We start from the raw sequence: 21,316 nt of genomic DNA, 5'->3' as shown, positions 1-21,316 counted from the left end.
ACCACACTCCTCTACTTAGGTTATCAATTCAGTGTGTACTTGTATCAGTAGGATTTTTGATGACGTATATGCAAGAATGTGTTCATTTGATTTAAAAATCAAATTGTAAGACTAACATAGTAACATAGTAGATGACGGCAGAAAAAGACCTGCACGGTCCATCCAGTGTGCCCAAGAAGATAAATTCATATGTGCTACTTTTTTATTTGTACTGTCCTCTTCAGGGCACAGACCATATAAGTCTGGCCAGCCCTATCCCCGCCTCCCAACCACCAACCCCGCCTCCCACCACCAGCTCTGGCACAGACTGTATAAGTCTGCCCAGCACTATCCTCGCCTCCCAACTACCAGTCCCGCCTCCCACCACCAGCTCTGGCACAGACCGTATAAGTCTGCCCAGCACTATCCCTGCCTCCAACCACCGGCTCTGGCACAGACCGTATAAGTCTGCCCAGTACTATGCCCGCCGCCCAACCACCAGCCCCGGCACAGACCGTATAAGTCTGCCCAGCACTAGCCCCGCCTCCCAACCACCAGCTCTGCCACCCATTCTAGGCTAAGCTCCTAAGGATCCCTTCCTTCTGAACAGGATTCCTTTATGTTTATCCCACACATGTTTGAATTCAGTTACCGTTTTCATCTCCACCACCTCCCGCGGGAGGGCATTCCAAGCATCCACCATCCTCTCCGAGAAAAAATACTTCCTGACATTCTTCTTGAGTCTGCCCCCCCCCCCCCCCCTTCAATCTCATTTCATGCCCTCTCGTTCTACCGCCTTCCCATCTCCGGAAAAGGTTTGCTTGCGGATTAATACCTTTTTAATATTTGAACGTCTATCATATCACCTCTGTTCCTCCTTTCCTCCAGAGTATACATGTTCAGGTCCGCAAGTCTCTCCTCATACGTCTTGTAACGCAAATCCCATACCATCCTCGTAGCTTTTCTTTGCACCGCTTCAATTCTTTTTACATCCTTAGCAAGATACGGCCTCCAAAACTGAACACAATACTCCAGGTGGGGCCTCACCAAAGACTTGTATAGGGGCATCAACACCTCTTTTCTTCAGCTGGTCACACCTCTTTTCTTCAGCTGGTCACACCTCTCTCTATACAGCCTAGTAACCTTCTAGCTACGGCCACCGCCTTGTCACACTGTTTCATCGCCTTCAGATCCTCAGATACTATCGCCCCAAGATCCCTCTCCCCATCCGTACCCAGCAGACTCTCACCACCTAACACATATGCCTCTCTTGGATTTCTACTCCCAAAGTGCATCACTTCGCATTTCTTCGCATTGAATTTTAATTGCCAAACCGTAGACCATTCTTCTAGCTTCCTCAGATCCTTGTTCATGTTTTCCACTCCCTCTGGGGTGTCCACTGTGTTACAAATCTTAGTATCATCCGCAAATAGGCAAACTTTACCTTCTAACCCTTCGGCAATGTCACTCACAAATATATTGAACAGAATCGGCCCCAGCACCAATCCCTGAGGCACTCCACTACTTACCTTTCCCTCCTCCGAGCGAACTCCATTCACCACCACCCTCTGGCGCCTGTCCGTCAACCAGTTCCTAATCCAGTTCACCACTTTGGGTCCTATCTTCAGCCCATCCAGTTTATTTAAGAGCCTCCTGTGGGGAACCGTCAAAAGCCTTGCTGAAATCTAAGTAGATTACGTCTATAGCACATCCACAGTTCAATTCTCCGGTCACCCAATCAAAGAATTCAATGAGATTCGTTTGGCACGATTTCCCTCTGGTAAAACCATGTTGTCTCGGATCTTGCAACTCATTTTCTTCCAGGAAATTCACTATCCTTTCTTTCAGCATCGCTTCCATTACTTTTCCAATAATCAAAGTGAGGCTTACCGGCCTGTAGTTTCCAGCTTCTTCCCTATCACCACTTTTGTGAAGAGGGACCACCTCCGTCGTTCTCCAATCCCTCGGAACCTCTCCCATTTCTAAGGATTTATTAAACAAATCTTTAAGAGGACCCGCCAGAACCTCTCTGAGCTCCCTCAATATCCTGGGGTGGATCCCATCCGGTCCCATGGCTTTGTCCACCTTTAGTTTTTCTAGTTGTTGATACACACTCTCTTCCATGAACAGTGCTATATCCACTCCATTCTCAAATGAACTTTTGCCAGTCCATCGTGGTCCTTCTCCCGGATTTTCTTCAGTAAAAACAGAACAAAAGTATCTATTTAGCAAATTTGCCCTTTCTTCAGCATTATCTACATAGCGGTTTGCAGTATCTTTTAGTCTCACAATTCCCTTTTTAGTCATTCTCCTTTCACTAATATACCTGAAGAAATTTTTGTCACCCCTCCTTACCTTTCTAGCCATTTGTTCTTCCGTGTTCATGCTCACCAAGTGTAAAACGCAAGTGTACCAAAGCTTGCTGGTGGAGAGATTTCTGTTAGTAATTAAATTGTTAGGCATTTTGATAGATTCAGGATTAACAATATCTGCACAAGTAAACAGTACGATTCAAAAATCATTCTTTAAGTTGAAACTGTTGCACCCAATCCAACGTTTTCTGGGTCTCTTTCGGGTAGTTATTCAGTTTATGGATTTATTAACTACTGACTATAACAACATTATATATTTAGGGCTCCCAGATAAGCAATTGAAAAGACTGAAAATTATTCAAAATGCGGAACCTAAACTGATATTTGGTGATGCTAGACTTGAAATTACACTGTCTTCCACGAAAGGTTAGAATTGAGTTTAAATTGTTGACTTTGATTTTTAAAGTTTTATATGGAATAAGTCCTAGCTATTTTCAAGATTTTGTAAATGTATACCAACCAAAAAGAGCTCTCAGCTCAGTCCATGATAGCGTCATCATGATCTCTATGTCAACTGAAGAGAACTTATGATACAATTATAGTTGGGAAGAGCTCTGAACTTTGAAACTCGTGAATATCAGAATTATATCCAATTATGAGAGTTTTAGGCAATCTGTAAAAACACAGCTACTCTGGAAATTTTTATGTATTTAAGGGTCTTTTTACTAAGGCACACTAAATAAGATGCTTATTATATTTCTATGGGTGTCTTATTTAGTACGCCTTAGTAAAATGACCCCTTAGTGAGATTTACTGATGGACTATTTGTCTTTTGCTTCTTACTAGGAAGTTGGTTTGTATGAACTATGGAAATGTTTAATTTATTGTGTTATATGCCTTAAATTATGTTTAAATCATTTTTATTATTGCCAAACCCAAAAGGAACAACATAGGCTCATGCAAGGCCAATAAACATAGTAACACTGTATACATCTGGCTAAAGAATTTAAACCATGTAAACAAAGGAACAGCATATACAGATAACGGGGGTCAAGTGATGGCAGTGCCTTGATAGGACGCCTGAAAGCTCGGCTCTGCTCCCCTTGTATGAAAAACCTCAAATATTAAAGCTCAGCGGGGTGAGAAGATATGGATAATTAGACCTTCTGGTAACATAATTGACGGAGGTACTATTGGTGAGTAGAACGCACATTGTGAGAGTTGGGCATGCCGATTCGGTCAGCGCGTTTGGGCAAAGAGTAGGCTGTAGGCATTGTGCGCAAGATGGTGGCCTCACAACGAGATTATCCAGTGGCGCATATGACAGCGGAAGACACTTCATATAGCAATGAGGCATATGTCTAACCTGTTGGATGAGAAGCTTGCTAAGCTACACGCCGCTTTAGACGAGTTAAAAGATTCTGTAGCAGGATATGCGGCTCGCCTACAGCAGGCGGAAGACTGCACAGCCGCACAGGAGGACCGAGTTCAGTCAATGGAGAACAGGTTGGGAGTAATGGAAACGGAGTGCTGACAATTGTCAGAGAGAGTCGAAGACCACGAAAACAGGGGGAGAAGAAATAACATCCATATGATTGGCCTGCCAGAATCTATCAAAGATACAGACTTACTGGAAATCACAGAGAGATGTCTGCCGGAAGCAGTTGGCCTACCTAAGGACGCGGGCCTGGTGCACGTGGAGCAAGTGCATCGTGTAGGGAGCTGGAGAGAGGATGGTGCCCGGCCACGCCCTGTCATTGCCTGTTTTCTTAATTATGCCGTCAAAGCTAAGATCATGGAGCTATACAAAAAGAAACGCGCTTTGGATTACAAGGGCTCCAAATCCTACTGTTTCAGGATTACTCCCTTAAGGTATCTGAGCAGCGGAGGGTGTTGGTGCCCTTCTGTTCCCAACTTTTTGATAAGGGAGTAAAATTTGCTTTTCAGTACCTAGCGAAAGTGCGTGTAGTGCATAATAACCATACCTTGGTCTTTACGACTGCTGAGGGTCTGCGAGCCTTCATGGAACAGCTACCGTCAACCTGAAGTATGGGGCTTTGTCAGTGTCAGTGATATTCGTACAATGGATGCCCTAATGAAAACTATCTGTCCTGCACCTGTTGCACATTCTAACTTACAGAGAGAGATGGACATAGCTCGATTCAAGATTTAAGTTTCAAGATCTAAGACTCAAGTTTCGGCGATCACCTTGAAGCACATCATTGTGAATGCTAAGGTCCAATGTGTCTGAATGTCCTGTTTATCATTAAGTTGTGTGTTGCATTACACTTTCATGACTGTTTAGATGTGCAGGGGTTTATAGGTTGCTTGTTATTTGAACACTTGCTAACTAGGGGCAGGGGGAGCGGGAGGGAGTTAGAGAGTGATATTGGATGACTGGGTTCAGGGCTCATGGAGAAAAAAAAGAGGAGTTAGCGGAGGGAAGGGCGTGTGGGAGGGTGTGTGGTTGGTATGGGGTTGTGGTTGGTCTACAAACATATTGGAAGAATTTAAGTGGGGGAAAGTGTGTGAGTTGCGTATATGGGGGTTGTATGGAGTGGGGACTGCGTGGTTACTAACTCAGGTCAGGGGTTCATTTGGGGAGAGGAAAACTTTCTGTGCTCTTGGAGAGTCAGGTACAAGGTGTTTGCAGGATGAGATGATTAATTTGAGGCAGTTTGGCTGGGAGGCCGTCCTCAGCTGGAAAATGTTTGGAATTTTTATGTTAGGAATGCTTTGACCGAGTGGGATAATGGGTGACTTGTGTATTGCCACCTTAAATGTGGATGGGATTAACTCTCCTGTGAAATGCACAAAGATATTAAACTACACTAAACACCATAGAGCAGATATTTTACTCCTGCAGGAGACATCTAACTAATGCTGAACATGGTAAATTGAAGAGGGATTGGTTTGGGGAGCTGGTGTTCGCATCCTATAATGGAAGACAGAGGGGAGTGGCAGTTCTCATCCACAAAGAGCTAGATTGTACTTGTCATAAGACCATAGTAGACCCAAAGCGCAGATATGTGGTTTGGTTGGGGGACATTCAAGGGATAAAAATGGCTATTTGCTCTATACGCCCCAAATGTTTACTCCCATAAATTCTTTTCTAATCTTTTGGCGACCTTGGCTGCACTAGCCGGGTACCAGTTAGTGGTAGGGGGAAATTTCAGTATCACAGCAGATCCCTTTATAGATTGTAGCCCCTCGAAACCCAGGTTCAAGAATCATGAGGCACGAGGAGTCAATTTCCTTCAGAGAGAGCTGAACCTCCTCGATATATGGAGAGTTCTACACCCAGACGAGAGGAACTTTACTTTTTTCTCTCAGGTCCATAAGGTGCATGCCCATTTAGATTATATTTTCCTGTCCTTATTGTTATCAGCAGCAGCTAAGAAGGCAACTCTGGAGGATGGGGTGGTGTCAGATCATGGCATGGTCTGGGTGGAGATGGGTCTATTTTGTCAGAAAAGGCAGGGAGGTTGGCGAATGAATCCTTCCCTTTATCTGGACGCTGAATTTAAGCAGTTCTTGGTGAGGGAATGGGATTTATATCTAGGGGACAATGGCCCATCGGGGATGGATCCGGTAACATACTGGGAGGCAGGGAAAGCAGTGATACATGGGAAAATATTTGAATATAGTGTCACAGTTCAAAAAGGAAGGACCAGGAGCTGGTTTGCTTGGCCAATCAGCTTCATTCTATAAGAGCGCGATTGATGAGGGGGGTGCAGAGAAAATTAGACAGGAATATTCAAACATTAAACAAAAGATGAACTCTATCTTAAACCAAAGAGTCTTGAGAGACATTTAGTTGTATAAATATCAGCTACACAAGTGGGGCAACAAGGCTGGCAAACTATTAGCTAATTTGATTAGAAACAGATTCCCAAAATAAGTGATCATTAGAATACGGGACAAATTGGGACAAATTTTACATTCTAAGGAAGAGGCTATCCAGCGTGCCTTCTTGACTTCTATAAAGCTCTTTACGATAAAGGCCATTGCGATATAGAGATTACAATTTTTTGGGCGGTTTGAATCTCCCTACTGTGACCCAAGAACAATTGGATGGTCTCAATGCCCCGGTCACTGGCTCAGAGATTCAGCTGGCGCTGAAACGTCTCAAGCTGGCAAAAGCCCCAGAACCGGATGGCTTAGGTCCAGAGTTTTATAAAATTCTGGGCCATCACGTGGTGGGCCCTTTTCAAGCATTATGCCAGGTCTTATCTGTACAAGGGCAGGGAGTCGGTAGACTCACTCATGCAAGTATTGTTGTGTAACCCAAACCGGGAAGGGATTGAGAATTTTTAGGCTCATATCGTCCAATCTCCCTGCTTAACCAAGACTTGAAGCTTTTTGTGAGTATTCTGGCGTCCAGGTTGGGGAAAGTGCTCCCTGCATTAGTACAACCAGACCAAACAGGGTTTGTGCTAGGAAGGTTTGCATCCACAAATATTTTAAGGGCGATGAGTGCAATTTAGGCTAGAAGGGGAAAGCCAGGAGATGCTATTATAACTAGCTTGGATGCTGAAAAAGCATTCGATAAAATCTTCGTCCGTTTTTTTCTAGTGATCCTTCAGTCAGTTTTTTTCCCATAATATTGAGTCATTAGATTTTGCATCTGCTGTCCCTGCCCCTCTCCATCCAAAATAAGGCCCAGAAAAAAATGCTTTTAGGAAGTTGAAATCCAGGCTGTGCAGCAAGACCATAGCTGGAAAGGATACTTAAAATTAGTACTTGTAGTCCATGTACCCAAATCACAAGGTCTCCAAATGTCATTTGTACCTTCTAATGACATAGATCTACATAGCTATCAAGAGAAGAAGGAAAGGCTGCTTGGTTTATCAAACTCTGAACCAAGTATATCATCATTAGACCCCTAAGTATGCTCAAGCTGCACCAGATGCTGAAGATAAATTGACATCAAGGAGAGCTGTATTTCCTTCTGTGTTCAGTATTGATAGGGCCATTCAGGATTGTACATTAGTTGATACCATCAAAAGGGTTTTATCTATTTGGTACTGGCATCAAATGCTTTAGATGTTGAATATCAAATGGCAACAAAGAAGCACAGATATTGTAGCATGGTGCTGGGAACCCTCAGATAATGGCAGTGGCCATATCTGTGAAGTGCTTTTATACAGAGACTACTTGATGCTGAATAGAATGTAGCAGGCTCCAAAACTGGCTCATACAAAGCCCCTCCCCCCAGCAGTCTTCGGTGAGGAGCACGATAGGAAGCTCGAGCAATGTTTTTACTGTCACAAACCATCTGATCAGAACCACGGCTTTATGCTTGCCACAGACACTTGACCTGTGAAGCTCATAATTAATATTAAAAAAACAGTATTTATAAAAGTTACAGAAACATATCAGTAAAATATAGCAAGCATAACTGTAAAGCCTCACTTCAATAACCAAATGTATAAATAAAAGTTACTAAAACAGAGAATTTATTTGAATGAGGATTAACACTTGAAACTGTTGGCTATGAAGCCTGGTTTACAGCAAAAGCAAGAACAGAAGATGAAACTGATCCTTTAATAAATGTACAGTTGGCTGTAAAGCAGAACATAAATATGAAGCATATTTGCTTATATAGCCTACAGTAGCACAAGACAATACTGGTGCTTGTGCATCACCTGATGTACATTACTATGAATTAGTAATCAAAAAGTTTAATTGCAAAAGCAATGTGAATATTGCACAGTACTTATTGGAATGACCATTTCCTTTTCCCACTGCTCAGTATGTAGACTACCGTGTGATAAGTTTATAGCTCCAGGGGCTTAGATGCTGGTTGAAATCTAGCTTTTGCTATGGGATTCTTTGGTGAGCCTTTAAAACGGCACTTTTCTTTTGCAGGAATCCTCTTGAGACTGCTTTTCTGGCGCACTAAACTCTCCCCAGTGGCTTTTGGTAATCCCTGATTTGTTACATCGCTTAAAGCAGACCCTGATTGGTTGGAAAGACGTGCTTTCAATTTGTCAGCTTTGGCATTTTCTGAGTCCAAGTGCTCAAATGGATCTATGAACTGATCACATGATTTTTTTAGGTGTTTATGAGATGTGGCTACTTGTTTAGCTACAACCTTGGAACACGCAAGTAAGGGTACAGTATCTAGAGAGACTGCTTCTGTACAAAATGAGTGCATACCATCACAGCTCACAGATTTTACTAGATGTATGCTACCAACAGGTTTCACCACTGTGCTGCCTGGAACTTGCCTCTTGACTTCACAGAATGAGTTAATCCTTCTTACAGACTGGCAAACTGGAGTATTTGGAAACTTAGAAGAGGGTGCTGGTCCAGTCCCAGAACTGAGGTTATTTAAGGAAATTTTATTGAACCACTGGATGTGATTAGAAACCTTTACATGACTGGCAGTGTCTATTATCTTCGGCTTATGTTTCACAGAAACTGGTTCTAGGGAACATTCCTTGAAGACATGTACATTTTCAGTCTTGGAGACATTTGGTAGAGCACAGGTAGGCTGTGCTCTGACTGTGACATCACTAATCTCTGAAGTCAAAGGATTTAATGTACTACTCATGACCTCACCTAAATGTTCTGTTGAAGGTTCAAGCTTAACCACTTTGATTTGCCTGTGATGGTCTGGCTTATTTATCTTAGCTTTTGAAAGATGTATGAAAAGAGACTCTTGCTCTGCACATACTAATTGGCCTCTCTGAAGATCCTCTGATACTTTTTCTTCCTGCAATTGTTCTACATGATATTCACACTCAGGTTTACCTTGAAACTCAACTTCTTTTACAAGACTGGCTGTAGTTTTATGACTGGAATCTTTGGTGCTACATGATTTCTGAAGAGACTTCTTACTGAAATCATTTGCTTCTGCAACATTTATACTAGTTACAACCATATTTTTCTCTAATTCCGATTCCTGTTTGCATATCATTCCAGCCAATTTTTCTTCCGAAGATGGCACTGCTGAATGCTTAGCTTCATTGATTAAGGTATGTAGGTTACTGCCAGATTCAGAAAATGCCTTTTGAATTTTCAGTAATGTTGTTTCAGTTACATTCTCATCTCCATTAAGGGTTTCTGCTTGGCCTTCTTCACAATTGTTAATGGTACTACATTTCAAATTCGTTGGGACAGCAGGGTACTTCCCAGTTCCCAATGCAGGTTCTAAAAAATGGTTTCTTACATGAAGATAACCCATTCCCCAAGCTCCTTCTTGATCATTAAACTCTTGTAGCTCTACTGGACTGGGTCCACTCCAGGAAATTTGATTATTCTCTGAAAGAGTGCTTTCAGGTGTTAAAAGATTTTCCTGTGATCTGCTGATGTTTTCTGCACCTGAAAGGAAAATAATATATTTTATTCTCACTGTATAACCACTGGTTTACAGCATATAATCAAGCTTACAAGCAATGGCAACTTAGAATAGCCATATCAAATAACAAGACATTTTTGTAAAGATTAAAACCTTTTGGTTATAATCACTTTTCTAACCACTCTGAAACTGCACAATAAAACAGAATTAAAAGCTCTAGGCATGTTCTTCCATAATGATCTTATCACTAGTTAATATTCAGTAACCCAAGCTAATTGTGCTATGCCATTCACTTAAAATAATAAATCAAGAACTTTTTTTTCAAACAGACCACATGACCATAAGCAATACTCCTTTAATATGCAGTAATAAGACTCTTCTCAAGGTCAGAGCAATTTTAATATCAGCTAAAATCACATGCCCAGCTCCATTAAAATTGTACCTCAAACATAGTAAAAAATTAAAACGTTTCTGTACTACAGTGAATTTTATAATTACAAATGTATCAAAGGATTTTAATCCTCTTCTTTGGTGTCTATGGCTTTTGGGTGATAACTTATTTGGTGTATAATGCTTGTTGTCTATGGCTTGCTCTTTGCTATTACCTGCATATTAATTATCACACTCAGGAGTTTATTGTCAAAGCATATGGACATCTCAAAATGGACATCCATATGCATGAAACATCCAAATCCCGATTTTGCAAAAGCATAAAAGGGATGCCCAACAACGCAGTACATCCAAATAGTAAGGGAACATGTTATTGGCCGGACTAGGGACATCCAGTAGTGATTACTGTAGGGGTATTTCCCTGTGTGTCTCACCTTGCTGGTCTTGGCCTGCATAATCCTATGACATAAAGATGGCGTCTGCAACCCAGGAACTGTACATCAGTGATTTAGCTAATTCAGCTTTCTGGAAAACCACTAGCTGTCATGTAACATCCAAGGACATGTGGTCAAACCAGCCCCCCTTTATCTCCCTGAGATGCTGTAAGGGAGTGAGCCATGGCTAGCAGGCCAGGTGAGAAACAGAAAATGCACACCACAATGTAACAACTTGAAGGTCAAGAACAACGGACGCTTCTTTCCATGCAGTGAGCTGAGGAGGTGACAGATTGGGTTCCTGCAATCACAGGACCAAGAGGTACTGGGAAGAGCGGGAAGAAAGAAGTTAGTCGGAATCCTTGGAAGAAGGTGGAGGTGTAAAGACCAGAGTGACCTGATAAGGTCCTCATCTGATGAACTGTGTATCTGGAGAAGTACCGTGTGGTTCAGCTACCTGCAAGGACCTGTGCCCTCCCTGTCTGCTGCAGAGTACCGGTCCTAGCTCTGACTAAGACTCGCTGCAATCTCAGCTTGAGTCTGTGAAGTATTCTGTGCCCATTCCCGGGAGATGGCCACGGAGGTCAGCCTGGTGAGAGACACGGTGATTTATTTCCTATTAGTCTGGGTTTAGTGAGTGGTAATTATCTGAGCGAAGTCTGGGTATAGTCCTACCATGATCAGGAAATAAGCTGCTAATAACCGTACTACCTCGTGACATAGTGTAACCTGAACAATCAATTGTGTAATTTTATCTGGTAGCCAGTAAGAATTAGTGTTAGTAGTGTGACATATAGTTGGTAATTTTATCAGCCAGTATTTTTGTATTCAGCTAAAGCTTTGCCAGAGTTTCTATTTTGTATACCTTTTCATGTATATCTATAATAAAAACTAATATATATTTCAGCCTGCTTTCTCAGTTTCAGTTCTTTCTCGCAGAAGTAATTGGCTAGGTTCCAAGGTTCCCTCCCCTAGACCGAGTACAGAATAATTTGTCCGCAGATAGTTCTGTTTGGGGAACCTGGGTCACAGATAATTTATTACCTGTGACAAATGATCCTACATTACCAAACGGGAAGCAATATTCAAGCCTAAAAAGAAGGACGTCCTAAGTTAGACAATGTTTCAGTCATGTCCATGGTACAAAAAGGTTTTCTGATTGAGCAGCAGACCACTGGAGGGACTAAAGCACGACATCTCCTTTGTCACGATCTCTGGCTTCTCTGACACTGGGATAAACGTGAGCCCTTGGGCTACTGCCGTAAAGCGGCGGCAGCAGGCAAAACCCCCCAACCAGAACTGGATTACCAAACAAAGACAGGAGCAGCAGATGCAGACAAAAAAGGCAAGAACACACAGGACTAGAGATTGGAGTGGAACTAAGCTATAGGCAAGCAAAGCTGGAAAGACAGGACTGGACCAACTGGACTTCACCTGCGGTGGCCACCGTTCCCCAGAGGTTGAGCCCCTAGGTGCGGGCGGCCTGCAGGACTTCAGGATTCAACACAAGACACACGGTACAGGAACAAGCTAGACTGAAGCAGAGTTGGGTTCAGAGGAGAAAGGAATACACATGAGAGGCAAGGGAGAGTACTAGGCTAGGACTCACAGACAAATAACACAACACTAGGCAGAAAACAGACAGACTAAGGAACAGGGACTGAAAGCTATCAAGCAGCCACTAGGAGAGATACAAACAAAATGCTAAAAGCTAAACTACACACAGACTGAACAGGAACCAGACAAGACAAACAGACAAGAAACAAGACTAGGAAGTAATAAAACTTAAGCTAACCAACACAGACTGAACAAGAACCAGACAAGGAATTCAGACAAGAAGCTAAACTAGGCAGAAGTGCAACAGAGAACACCAACTCACCCAGAGACCTTTGGCAATGCAAAGGCAAAGTAGCAAAGCCCACAGGTGCTTAATAAAGACCATCACCTGCTGAGGCTCTGCTGCAGGAATCCCAAGACAAGTACGGGTGCTGCTTATAGACAAACAAGGCAAGCAATTCTGGCAGACAGGAAGATCCGGACCGGACTCTGACACAGGCTTGGGAAACAGCAACAGCTAGTCTATAGCAGTCACTGGTACTGGCCACCAGAGGGTGAGGGGAGCACAAACTAGGAAAACAGTCATAATCATGACATCCTTAATCCCCCAGTGGCTGCTGTCCCCCTCCCTCTCCCCTGAAAGTGCAACTAAAATGGGATATCAGGCTCTATAACAGTTGTCAGGTATTATGAGCATTCTTTATTATGAGCATTCTATCAGATTGTAAGCTCTTTGAGCAGGGACTGTCTTTCTTCTATGTTTGTGCAGCGCTGCGTATGCCTTGTAGCGCTATAGAAATGCTAAATAGTAGTAGTAAGTAGCTTAGTGGTCAGTGCAGTGGACTTTAAACCAACAGACTCAAGTTCAAATCCCACTTCAACTCTTTTTTTTTTTTTTTTTTTTAATTCTAAGCCCTCCAGAAACAGAAAAATGCCTACTGTACCTAAATATATAAGCCACCTGCCAGCCTGAAAGTCTAATTGAAGTGGCATATATTCAGGTATAGTAGGTATTCTTCTGCTCCTAGAGATCTCACAATTATAAAATAAAAGAGTTAAAGTGGTATTTGTACCTGAGTGCCTAGGTTTAAAGCCCACTGCACTAACCACTAGGCTGCCACTCTGTTCTATAGGACATCTGTCTGGCCATTCTTCTAAGAATGTTGCCAGATGCCCCTGTCCTGCTTTTTTGTCATCCATATGTTGGTCTTTTCAGTTTGTAAAATGGCTGTTCAAGCTGGATATCCTCAGCACACAGATGTCCATCTCATGTATTTTTAAACATGTATCATGTATTTCCTATTGGAAAATACATGCGAGATGGACATCTGTTTTGGAAGTTATGAGCTGAATGTCTCTATTCTGACTTGGACGTCCTTTCGAAAATGCCCCTCTCAGTGTGTTGCAAGTTGGTTTGCCATTTTATATACTGCACTTAATGCATAAGGCTCCCAGGGTACATACAGATCAAAAACTAATTTGATTACAAAGTGCTGGTACCATGGCTGATTAAAGCAAAACTTCAGCTTTGTGCTCCCTCAATTAAATTTCAGACCTATAGGTATCCCAATAATTTATTAATGCAACTCAACAATCATGAACATCCCATCACCAACCCTCCCCTACAACCCTTATAAAAATGAATTAACTGGACATCATACTTCTACCTATTAAAATTAGTTTTGTATACAAATACCCACTAGGCCTAATTTTACAACAGGACATCTATGTGAAAACTCCTAAAAGGTGTTTTTTATAAAGGTAACATAGGTTTTTGTTACCTTTATAAAATATATTACTACAATGATCCCAAGTAGCAGACAAATGCTTTTGCACAAATTTACACCTGCTCCAAAGATGCTGTAAATGTGTGCATGTATGCACATGCATACATTGCAAAGCTTCCCATGCTCAGTCCACCCTATGGCATAGTGAATACAATACGTGTAGCACACATGTAAGTACTGTCATCTTGTTGGCATGGAAAACTGTAAATGTGTATTTTGTTGCACAGTTTTCTAAGAGTGAAAGGGACAAGGGATTTTGGATTTAGTTTATGTCTTTTCTCAGAAATCAAGGTGAGATACAGTCAGGTAAGGAGAAATTAGATCTTACCTGCTAATTTGCTTTCCTTTAGTCCCTCCGGACCGGACCAGGATTGGACTGATGGGTTGTGCTCGCCTACCAGCAGGTGGAGACTGAGAAAAAACTCTGACTCTAGAGAGCCAATAGGAGCCCTGGCCATGTGACCTTATCCTCAGTATTTGAATAACAAAGCAGGAAAGAAAGACCTTCTGTGCCGTATGGAATCCTAGCAGCCACAAAGCACTCGGCAATGCCAAGTATCAGAGCTCACCAGCAACTCTCACCAGAGAAGTGGTATGGCCCGATATGTATTACAGCTCACCAGCAACTCTCACCAGAGAAGTGGTATGGCCCACTTGTACTATAGCTCACCAGCAACTCTCACCACAGAAGCGATATGGCTCACATGTAATATAGCTCACCAGCTACTCTCCCCAGAGAAGTGGTATGGCTCACGTATAATATAGCTCACCCGCAACTCTCACTAGAGAAGTGGTATGGCTCACTTGTCTTATAGCTCACCAGCAACTCTCACCAGAGAAGTGGTATGGCCCACTTAAGATTTTATATATATTCCATCAACTGAGCTTACCAGCAACTCTCACCAGAAAAGTGGTAAATCATATTTAAGGTTTTATAGATATTCCAGCAACTGAGCTCAGCCACAACTCTCACCAGAGAAGTGGTATGGCGTATTTAAGGTTTTATAGATAGATTCCAACAATTGAGCTCACCAGCAACCACCAGAGAAGTGCTATAGACCACGTAAAGTTCTGTATATATATAGTATTGTTCCATGAATCGTAAAGGAATGAATACACTTCCTACTGAATACACTTCCTACTTAATAAAAGAAGCTAAAGAGTAGAGAGAACATGGGAGGGGCCTGGTCCGGTCCGGAGGGACTAAAGGAAAGCAAATTAGCAGGTAAGATCTAATTTCTCCTTCCTTAGCATCCCTCCGGACCGGACCAGGATTGGACTGATGGGAAGTACCAAAGCAGTAATCTGAAGGGAGGGACCCTATGAAAACTGCAGAGAAATGTTCATGCTGCATAGTCCACCTGGCGACAACTAACATGTAGTTTGTCCCAATGAGCAAAATAAAATGAAACTAGGACTAAGTTGCCAACTTACCAATGTGCACCGAGAGCACCAAAAATCGCCGTAGTAAGAATAGAGCCCGCTTCTGAAGTTGTGGAATATGTTGTAATACGCTGTGGAACTGCCCTCTCAGCCAGAAGAGAAATAGACACTCTCATTTCCTTGATCATTCGCGATATAGCGGGTTAGAAACAATGAAAAACTTTTACGCCTACTGGCTAGAAGGACAAAACCAATAAGAAAAAACCGATTGGGAAAGGTGAAAACTTTAAACTACAGCAGACCGAAAAGAAGTTATCAACCGTAGAAGTATTCCACATATAGATCTACTTGCTGCAATGGCTACTAGGAAACACTGCTTGAAGAGGAAAACTTTATAGAAAAAGTTATGGCTACTAGAAAACAGAACTTTAAGAGTCTGTTCACCTAGTTCACCTAGCTGATGGACGAAGCGGGGGGTACAGGTGCAGGACTCCTTTAAGAAACCGCTTTGACAGTGGATGCTGCATAAGCGTGCAGTTGTCAACAGTATCATGCATCACTGATAGAGCTGCCAAATGAACTCTAATGGATGAGTAAGACAGACAAGATTTCGCAAGATGCAGAAGATATTCCAAAACATGCAAAATGGATACTGTTTGTGGAATGAACTGGCGAGAGGAGCACCACAAAGTGAATCGTCGCCACTTTGATTCATAGGACTTTAATGTAGATTTCTGTCTGGAAGCAATTAAAACTTGAAGTACTTCCTGCGAAAATATCAAAGATGTTGCGGACCCAGTAACCACGCCATAAGTTTGAGTGACTGGGGGTCCGGATGTAGAAGGGTGCCTTGGTTCTGCGTAAACACCTAGTGAGATGACGGAAGAAACGCATAAAGAAGGTTGAAAAACCCCTGCTGGACGTTGGCATCTGTCCCTGTCTCCGTCAAGACTGTTGCTGAACGGAAGAAGCAAGAAATGTTCGTGAGCCTGAAGGCAAAAAAAGATAGCCCTGAAGTGTCGCAGTGAGGAAGTAAGGCTGAAAAAATGAGAGTCCATTCACCTAAATGCAGGGTGACACAACTAAGAAAAAAATGAGTACAAACTCAAGAGTATACTCTTAACTCCTCCTTGGCGGATGACCTAACCCATTGCCATGGCAAGGACCAACATAGCTCTCTCCGCCTTGTTTGTCAGTAGGGAAAACAAAATTCACCCGAAGGTAAAACGAATTGCTGAGGTCCCCCAGAAAAAAAATATATACAAACAAGTTTCTGCCAAAAAGTGTACTGCACGAAGCATCCCAATGCCAGAACTAAGGTTCTTGAGATAACTAGATGACACTTAAATAGCGCGATTGATGACCCTGAGATTCGCAATAGGATGAAGGAAAATTCCTTCTTGGGCATTAGAAAGTAAAATTGCATTCTGCAGAATAGAGCGAGGAAATGGCCGAAGGCCCAAGGTCACCAAGAAAAATATAAACTGGGATGTTTGCAGAGGAGACAAAAGACTGTGCGCCAACCTGACTAAACAAAGAGAAAATCAGAGATATCTGATGAGAGATCAAATGAGAGATCAAATGAGAGGCCTGGCTACAATCACCACCCAACCTAGAGACTGTAAGAAATGCAACACCCGGTGCGTGACCTGAGAACTCTGCTGATAAGACTTTCTCCAATTAGGTAGTCGTCTAGGTAAGAATAAAATGACCCTAAGAGCGCAATGAACATCCTCTTAGATCTATAAAAGAACGGAAGAGAGAGTACTGCTGAAAATGACCGGTTAATGCATAAGCAAAAAACTAGCCATTCTCTGGATCCTGAGGAGAAGAGGAAGGGTGACCAAGGACACCAGTTAAATAGGGCTACAAACTCCAACCCTATCTCTATGGCGTTCCATAGTTGGGTAAGTTCTGAATATAGATGCTATGATAGTACGCTCCGGACAGAAAAGAATTGTCCCAGTATGAACGTAATTTCTTAATCCACATACCAGTAATCCATGTACCACGGTCATGCGTCCTCCCTCACTGAGATGTAGATTGTAAGCTCCTTTGAGCAGAGAATGTCCTTCTTTGTTAATTTGTACAGCGCTGCGTAACCCTAGTAGCGCTCTAGAAATGTTAAGTAGTAGTAGTAGTACCAGACTCACACCCAATAGATATGAATGTTGAGCTTGTTTCAGGTTAAAACACCGAACCTAGGCCCAGGGTCCCCGGTGTTCCTAGTGGTGAACAGCCATGGCAAATATTGTATGCGTTAGTTTGCAGAATTACTGCAAAGCTTTGCTTTTGGAGCAGAGATTTCTGTTCGATACTCTCGTGAGAGGTTTTTTTTTGTTTGTTTGTTTTTTTTCTCTAATGCTGTTCTGGCTGTAGAAAGGTGGACATTTCAGCTTCCCCAGAATGGCAAAACTTATGTACCTATGCCCATTAGATACGAATGCTGGACTTGATGGACTTTAGGCCTTACCCAGCATAACCATACTTATGTACCTATGGCATAAATACACAGGAAGTGAGTGAATCCCCTTCCAATTGAAAGAACACTCATTTTCATTCTATGCGCCTTCACTCCAAAGGACAAACTTGGAAATTACCTGTAACGAAAAAAGTGAAGTTGTGCCACAGCCACTTGGTGAAGGCAGTGTAGACAAGACTGTATCTGAATTCAAGAAAGCTTGATATAACATCAGGTCTCTAAGGAAGAGGAAGAGATAGCAGATGGTATGTATAGGCATACTGGACCAAACCAGGATGTTTATAATCTGCCAATGCTGAACTGATAGAGTAGAGACAAACACGAGTAGATGGTTTGAGGACCGTCCACTATCTTTAAGTGAAAGGATGACTTTATTCTCTAAGTGACCATATGTCCCGTAAAAACCAGAAGAAAGCTAAAATGAAATATGAGAGGCTTCAAGGCAGTTGGAAAAGAAGGGAAGACATGAATAAAGCATGCCTGCTAAGGCAGCTGAGTGATTGGGAGCTTGGTAGACAGGACTGTCCCTCAGAGAATATGAAAGAGCTGATATATCCCCATGGCATCTGAACAATATACTGTATGCCTCTAGAGAAGGCTTCTTAAAGTCGGAAAAAGAAAACACTGTATAACACTACAGCCATTGAGAGTGATTGTCTGTTAAGTTCTTAAAACACTATATAACATCATAGGCATGGAGTAAAATGCTTGAAAGGAACTAAGATATTATGGTCAGAATTGCAAAGTACCAATCAATTGACTCTTAGACAATGTAGTCCTATTCACCAGGGAATGAGAAAGACAGAAATTTACTCTATGCCTATAGAGAAAGTTTCTAAAGTTCTTAAAACACTGTATAATGGAAGTGACGTCACCACTGGCAATGGCCGCCTAGCTTCTGAGCTCCCGCTCCCCACAGCAATAAAAAGCTAAAAACAGGACCTATTTGCTATTTTCGCCACCTCACAACGCTTCTGGCAGGCAATCATCGTTGAACAGAATGAGCAAATCGAACTCAACACGGAACAAAGACTTGGAAAAGTCGACGAGCGGTGGACCGAGCAAAACGCCAAAACGCCACAAGGCAGTGGCGCAGGCCTCGCCTTCTGATTCCGACTCGGCTTTATCACTGGTGGAAACACGGAGGCCCTCTACTAAAAAGGGTGTTTCAGGCGAACTCAGACAGATCTTGTCTGGCATCCAGGAGGACATTAAAAAATCGAAAGAAGAAATATTGGGCAAAATGGATGTGCTTAGCGCAGATCTCCGTGAACTGGGGGGCCGGGTTGAGGAAACAGAGCTTCGGCTGGAAGAGCACACGGAATCCTTAACTGCCCATGAGGCGCAAATTCAGGATCTTGATCAAAAAACAAAAGACCTGACTTATAAACTGGACGACCTGGAAAATCGAGGTCGAAGAAACAATCTCAGATTTCGTGGAATCCCAGAGAGTGGAGAAACGGAGGATGTCCCACAGATCGTGCAAACTATATGCTCAACCTTGAGGGGAACTGAGACAACAGCAGATTCCATTGAGCTGGATAGAGCTCATAGAGCCCTGGGCCCTCGTCAAGAAAACAGAACCCGAGACATTATTGTCCGATTTCATAAATATGACGTAAAAGAACAAATTCTTGCCTGGGCTCGGAAGAAACAGGACTTGGAGTTTAATGGCGCCAAGATTACGGTATATCAAGACCTTTCCCAGTTCACACTGCAGCAGCGACGTCTCCTGAAGCCGGCTCTGGATATTCTAATCAAGGAGCGGATTGTATACAGATGGGGCTTCCCCTTTTCTCTGAACTTTACTATCAAAGGATCTAGACACAGGGTGAGCTCCCTACTTGAAGCCTGGGCGATCTTGCACGCGGAGGAACTGGTGAGCACAAAGGCGCCTTCAGGGGAACTGGCACCCGCAACGAAAGCAAAATTACAGAAGTGGCAGAGGGTCCCCGCGTCAAACAAGCGTAGTAACTCGCAGAGGAAAGTGATAGCAGAGGGAACCTGAGTGTTACTGGGACGGCTTCGAGGAGGCTTGTCGCTTAAGTTCCTGACTTCTGTGGACATCAGAGGAAAGCTGACTACAGTTGTGGTAACCAAAAGACTATGTTTGCTGAGTCTCTCGGACTTCCCTGATTTAAGCTTACTTGATGTTTTATGTTTAGAACGAGAAGGGTTTTTGTGTGCATCACTAATGGAAAGGGATGAAGAGGAGTCTCCCCTAGTTGGGAGAAGTGCATAATGTGTTGGGGATTGATATAGTATTATTAGAGGGCTAATGAGAAGCGTAACATGAAGAGAAACGATCTATACATAGAAAGCAATGTTTGAAGCTGAATAGATCAGACGAGGGGCAGGAGGAGGCTTTTAGTTATGCAGGTAGTATGTCAATTGCTGGGGGGGGGCGGGGGGAAGGTGGGCGTGCCTGATATTCAGTGGGTTACTTTCTCACATCCCATTCGGAGAGAAGGTGTCTCCGGGATGGTGTTTAAAGGGGGGGGGAAGAGGGAGTTGATTCATGGGTTTATGGGGAGGGTAAGGGAGGGCAGGCTCGGACTGGTATCTTACAAGAGGAGGAGGGAGGGGGTGAATCCGGTGGGTGTTATACTGTGCCTGTGCTGCTCTCTTTCGTATTTTAAATATGAATACACACCTTAAGATCTTATCCTATAATGTGAAGGGGCTGAACATGCCACAAAAAAGGCAGAGATTATATAAAGAACTAAGTTAGAGGCTCATGTAGTCATGCTACAAGAGACACACCTTCGCCGAAAGCATGAAAGACTTCTCTCCCACCCTAGCTATCCTAAATCCTTCTTTGCTTCTTCAAATGAAGGATCCAAAAAAAGGGGGGTGGCAGTGTTATTTCATGAGTCAGTTGCAGCCCAAATAGTAAGGATCAAAAGGGACCCGGGCGGGCGTTATCTGTTCTTACAAGTAATATTAGACCAAACGGAAATAACCCTAGCCTGTATATACGCTCCGAATGATCACCAGAGGGACTTCTATACAAAAATAAAAAATCTATTAGCATCATTCGCCCAGGGTTCCATAATTTTGGGGGGTGATTTCAATGGAGTTATGGATCCGAATCTGGACCGTTCTGGACCTGTGCAGCCAGTAAGCTCCCGGGATGCATGGGCGTTGGGATCTTTGGCCACTTCCTTAGGGACCTTGGATGCCTGGCGTTTGAACAATGCGCAAGTGAGGGACTATACATATTACTCCACGGCGCACGCATCGTACTCGCGCATTGACTATATTTTCTTGGACATGACCTTAGCTGAACAGGGGCCAGAGGCGGGAATTGGTAGTGCAACGCTATCTGATCATGCTCCAATCTGGGTTACTTTACCTACAATTAAGGCGGAGATCAAGGACACGAGATGGGCACTTAATGCCACAATATTACAGGAGGGTGAGGTGGTAGAGGGTTGTAAGAACATGTTGAGAGAATACCTTGAGATCAATAGGGAGTCCGGACCCCCCCTGAGCATTGTATGGGATGCTATGAAGGCAGTATCGAGGGGCTACTTTTTACAGCTGGCCAGTAGAAGAGCGCGGACTCGTAGAAGACAAGTGGCCCAATGCATGGATAAGATCAAGAGGTTAGAAGCACAACACAAAGTAGAGGGCTCTCAGGCTGTGCTGGAGGAGTTGCGGGCTCAGCGCCTCCAGCTGAACTC

General features: G+C 43.1%; 1 protein-coding gene across 2 annotated transcripts in view; it reads right to left on the bottom strand.

Annotated features, from left to right (window-relative positions):
* Positions 1 to 7,761: 7,761 nt before the first annotated feature.
* Positions 7,762 to 21,316, bottom strand: part of ARHGAP11A (Rho GTPase activating protein 11A) — a 151,647-nt gene continuing 138,092 nt past the window's right edge. For both annotated transcript variants that reach the window (XM_030214991.1, XM_030214990.1), the window contains exon 12: positions 7,762 to 9,620. In XM_030214991.1, coding sequence (XP_030070851.1) covers positions 8,071 to 9,620 — 1,550 coding nt within the window. In that variant the 3' untranslated portion in view covers positions 7,762 to 8,070. The remainder of the gene's footprint in view (positions 9,621 to 21,316) is intronic.

This window comes from Microcaecilia unicolor, chromosome 9 (genome assembly GCF_901765095.1).
Source record: "Microcaecilia unicolor chromosome 9, aMicUni1.1, whole genome shotgun sequence".
In the NCBI taxonomy this organism is placed as follows: Eukaryota; Metazoa; Chordata; class Amphibia; order Gymnophiona; family Siphonopidae; genus Microcaecilia; species Microcaecilia unicolor.
Note: the sequence above shows the minus strand (reverse complement) of the source record. Positions and strands in the feature narration are given on the sequence as shown.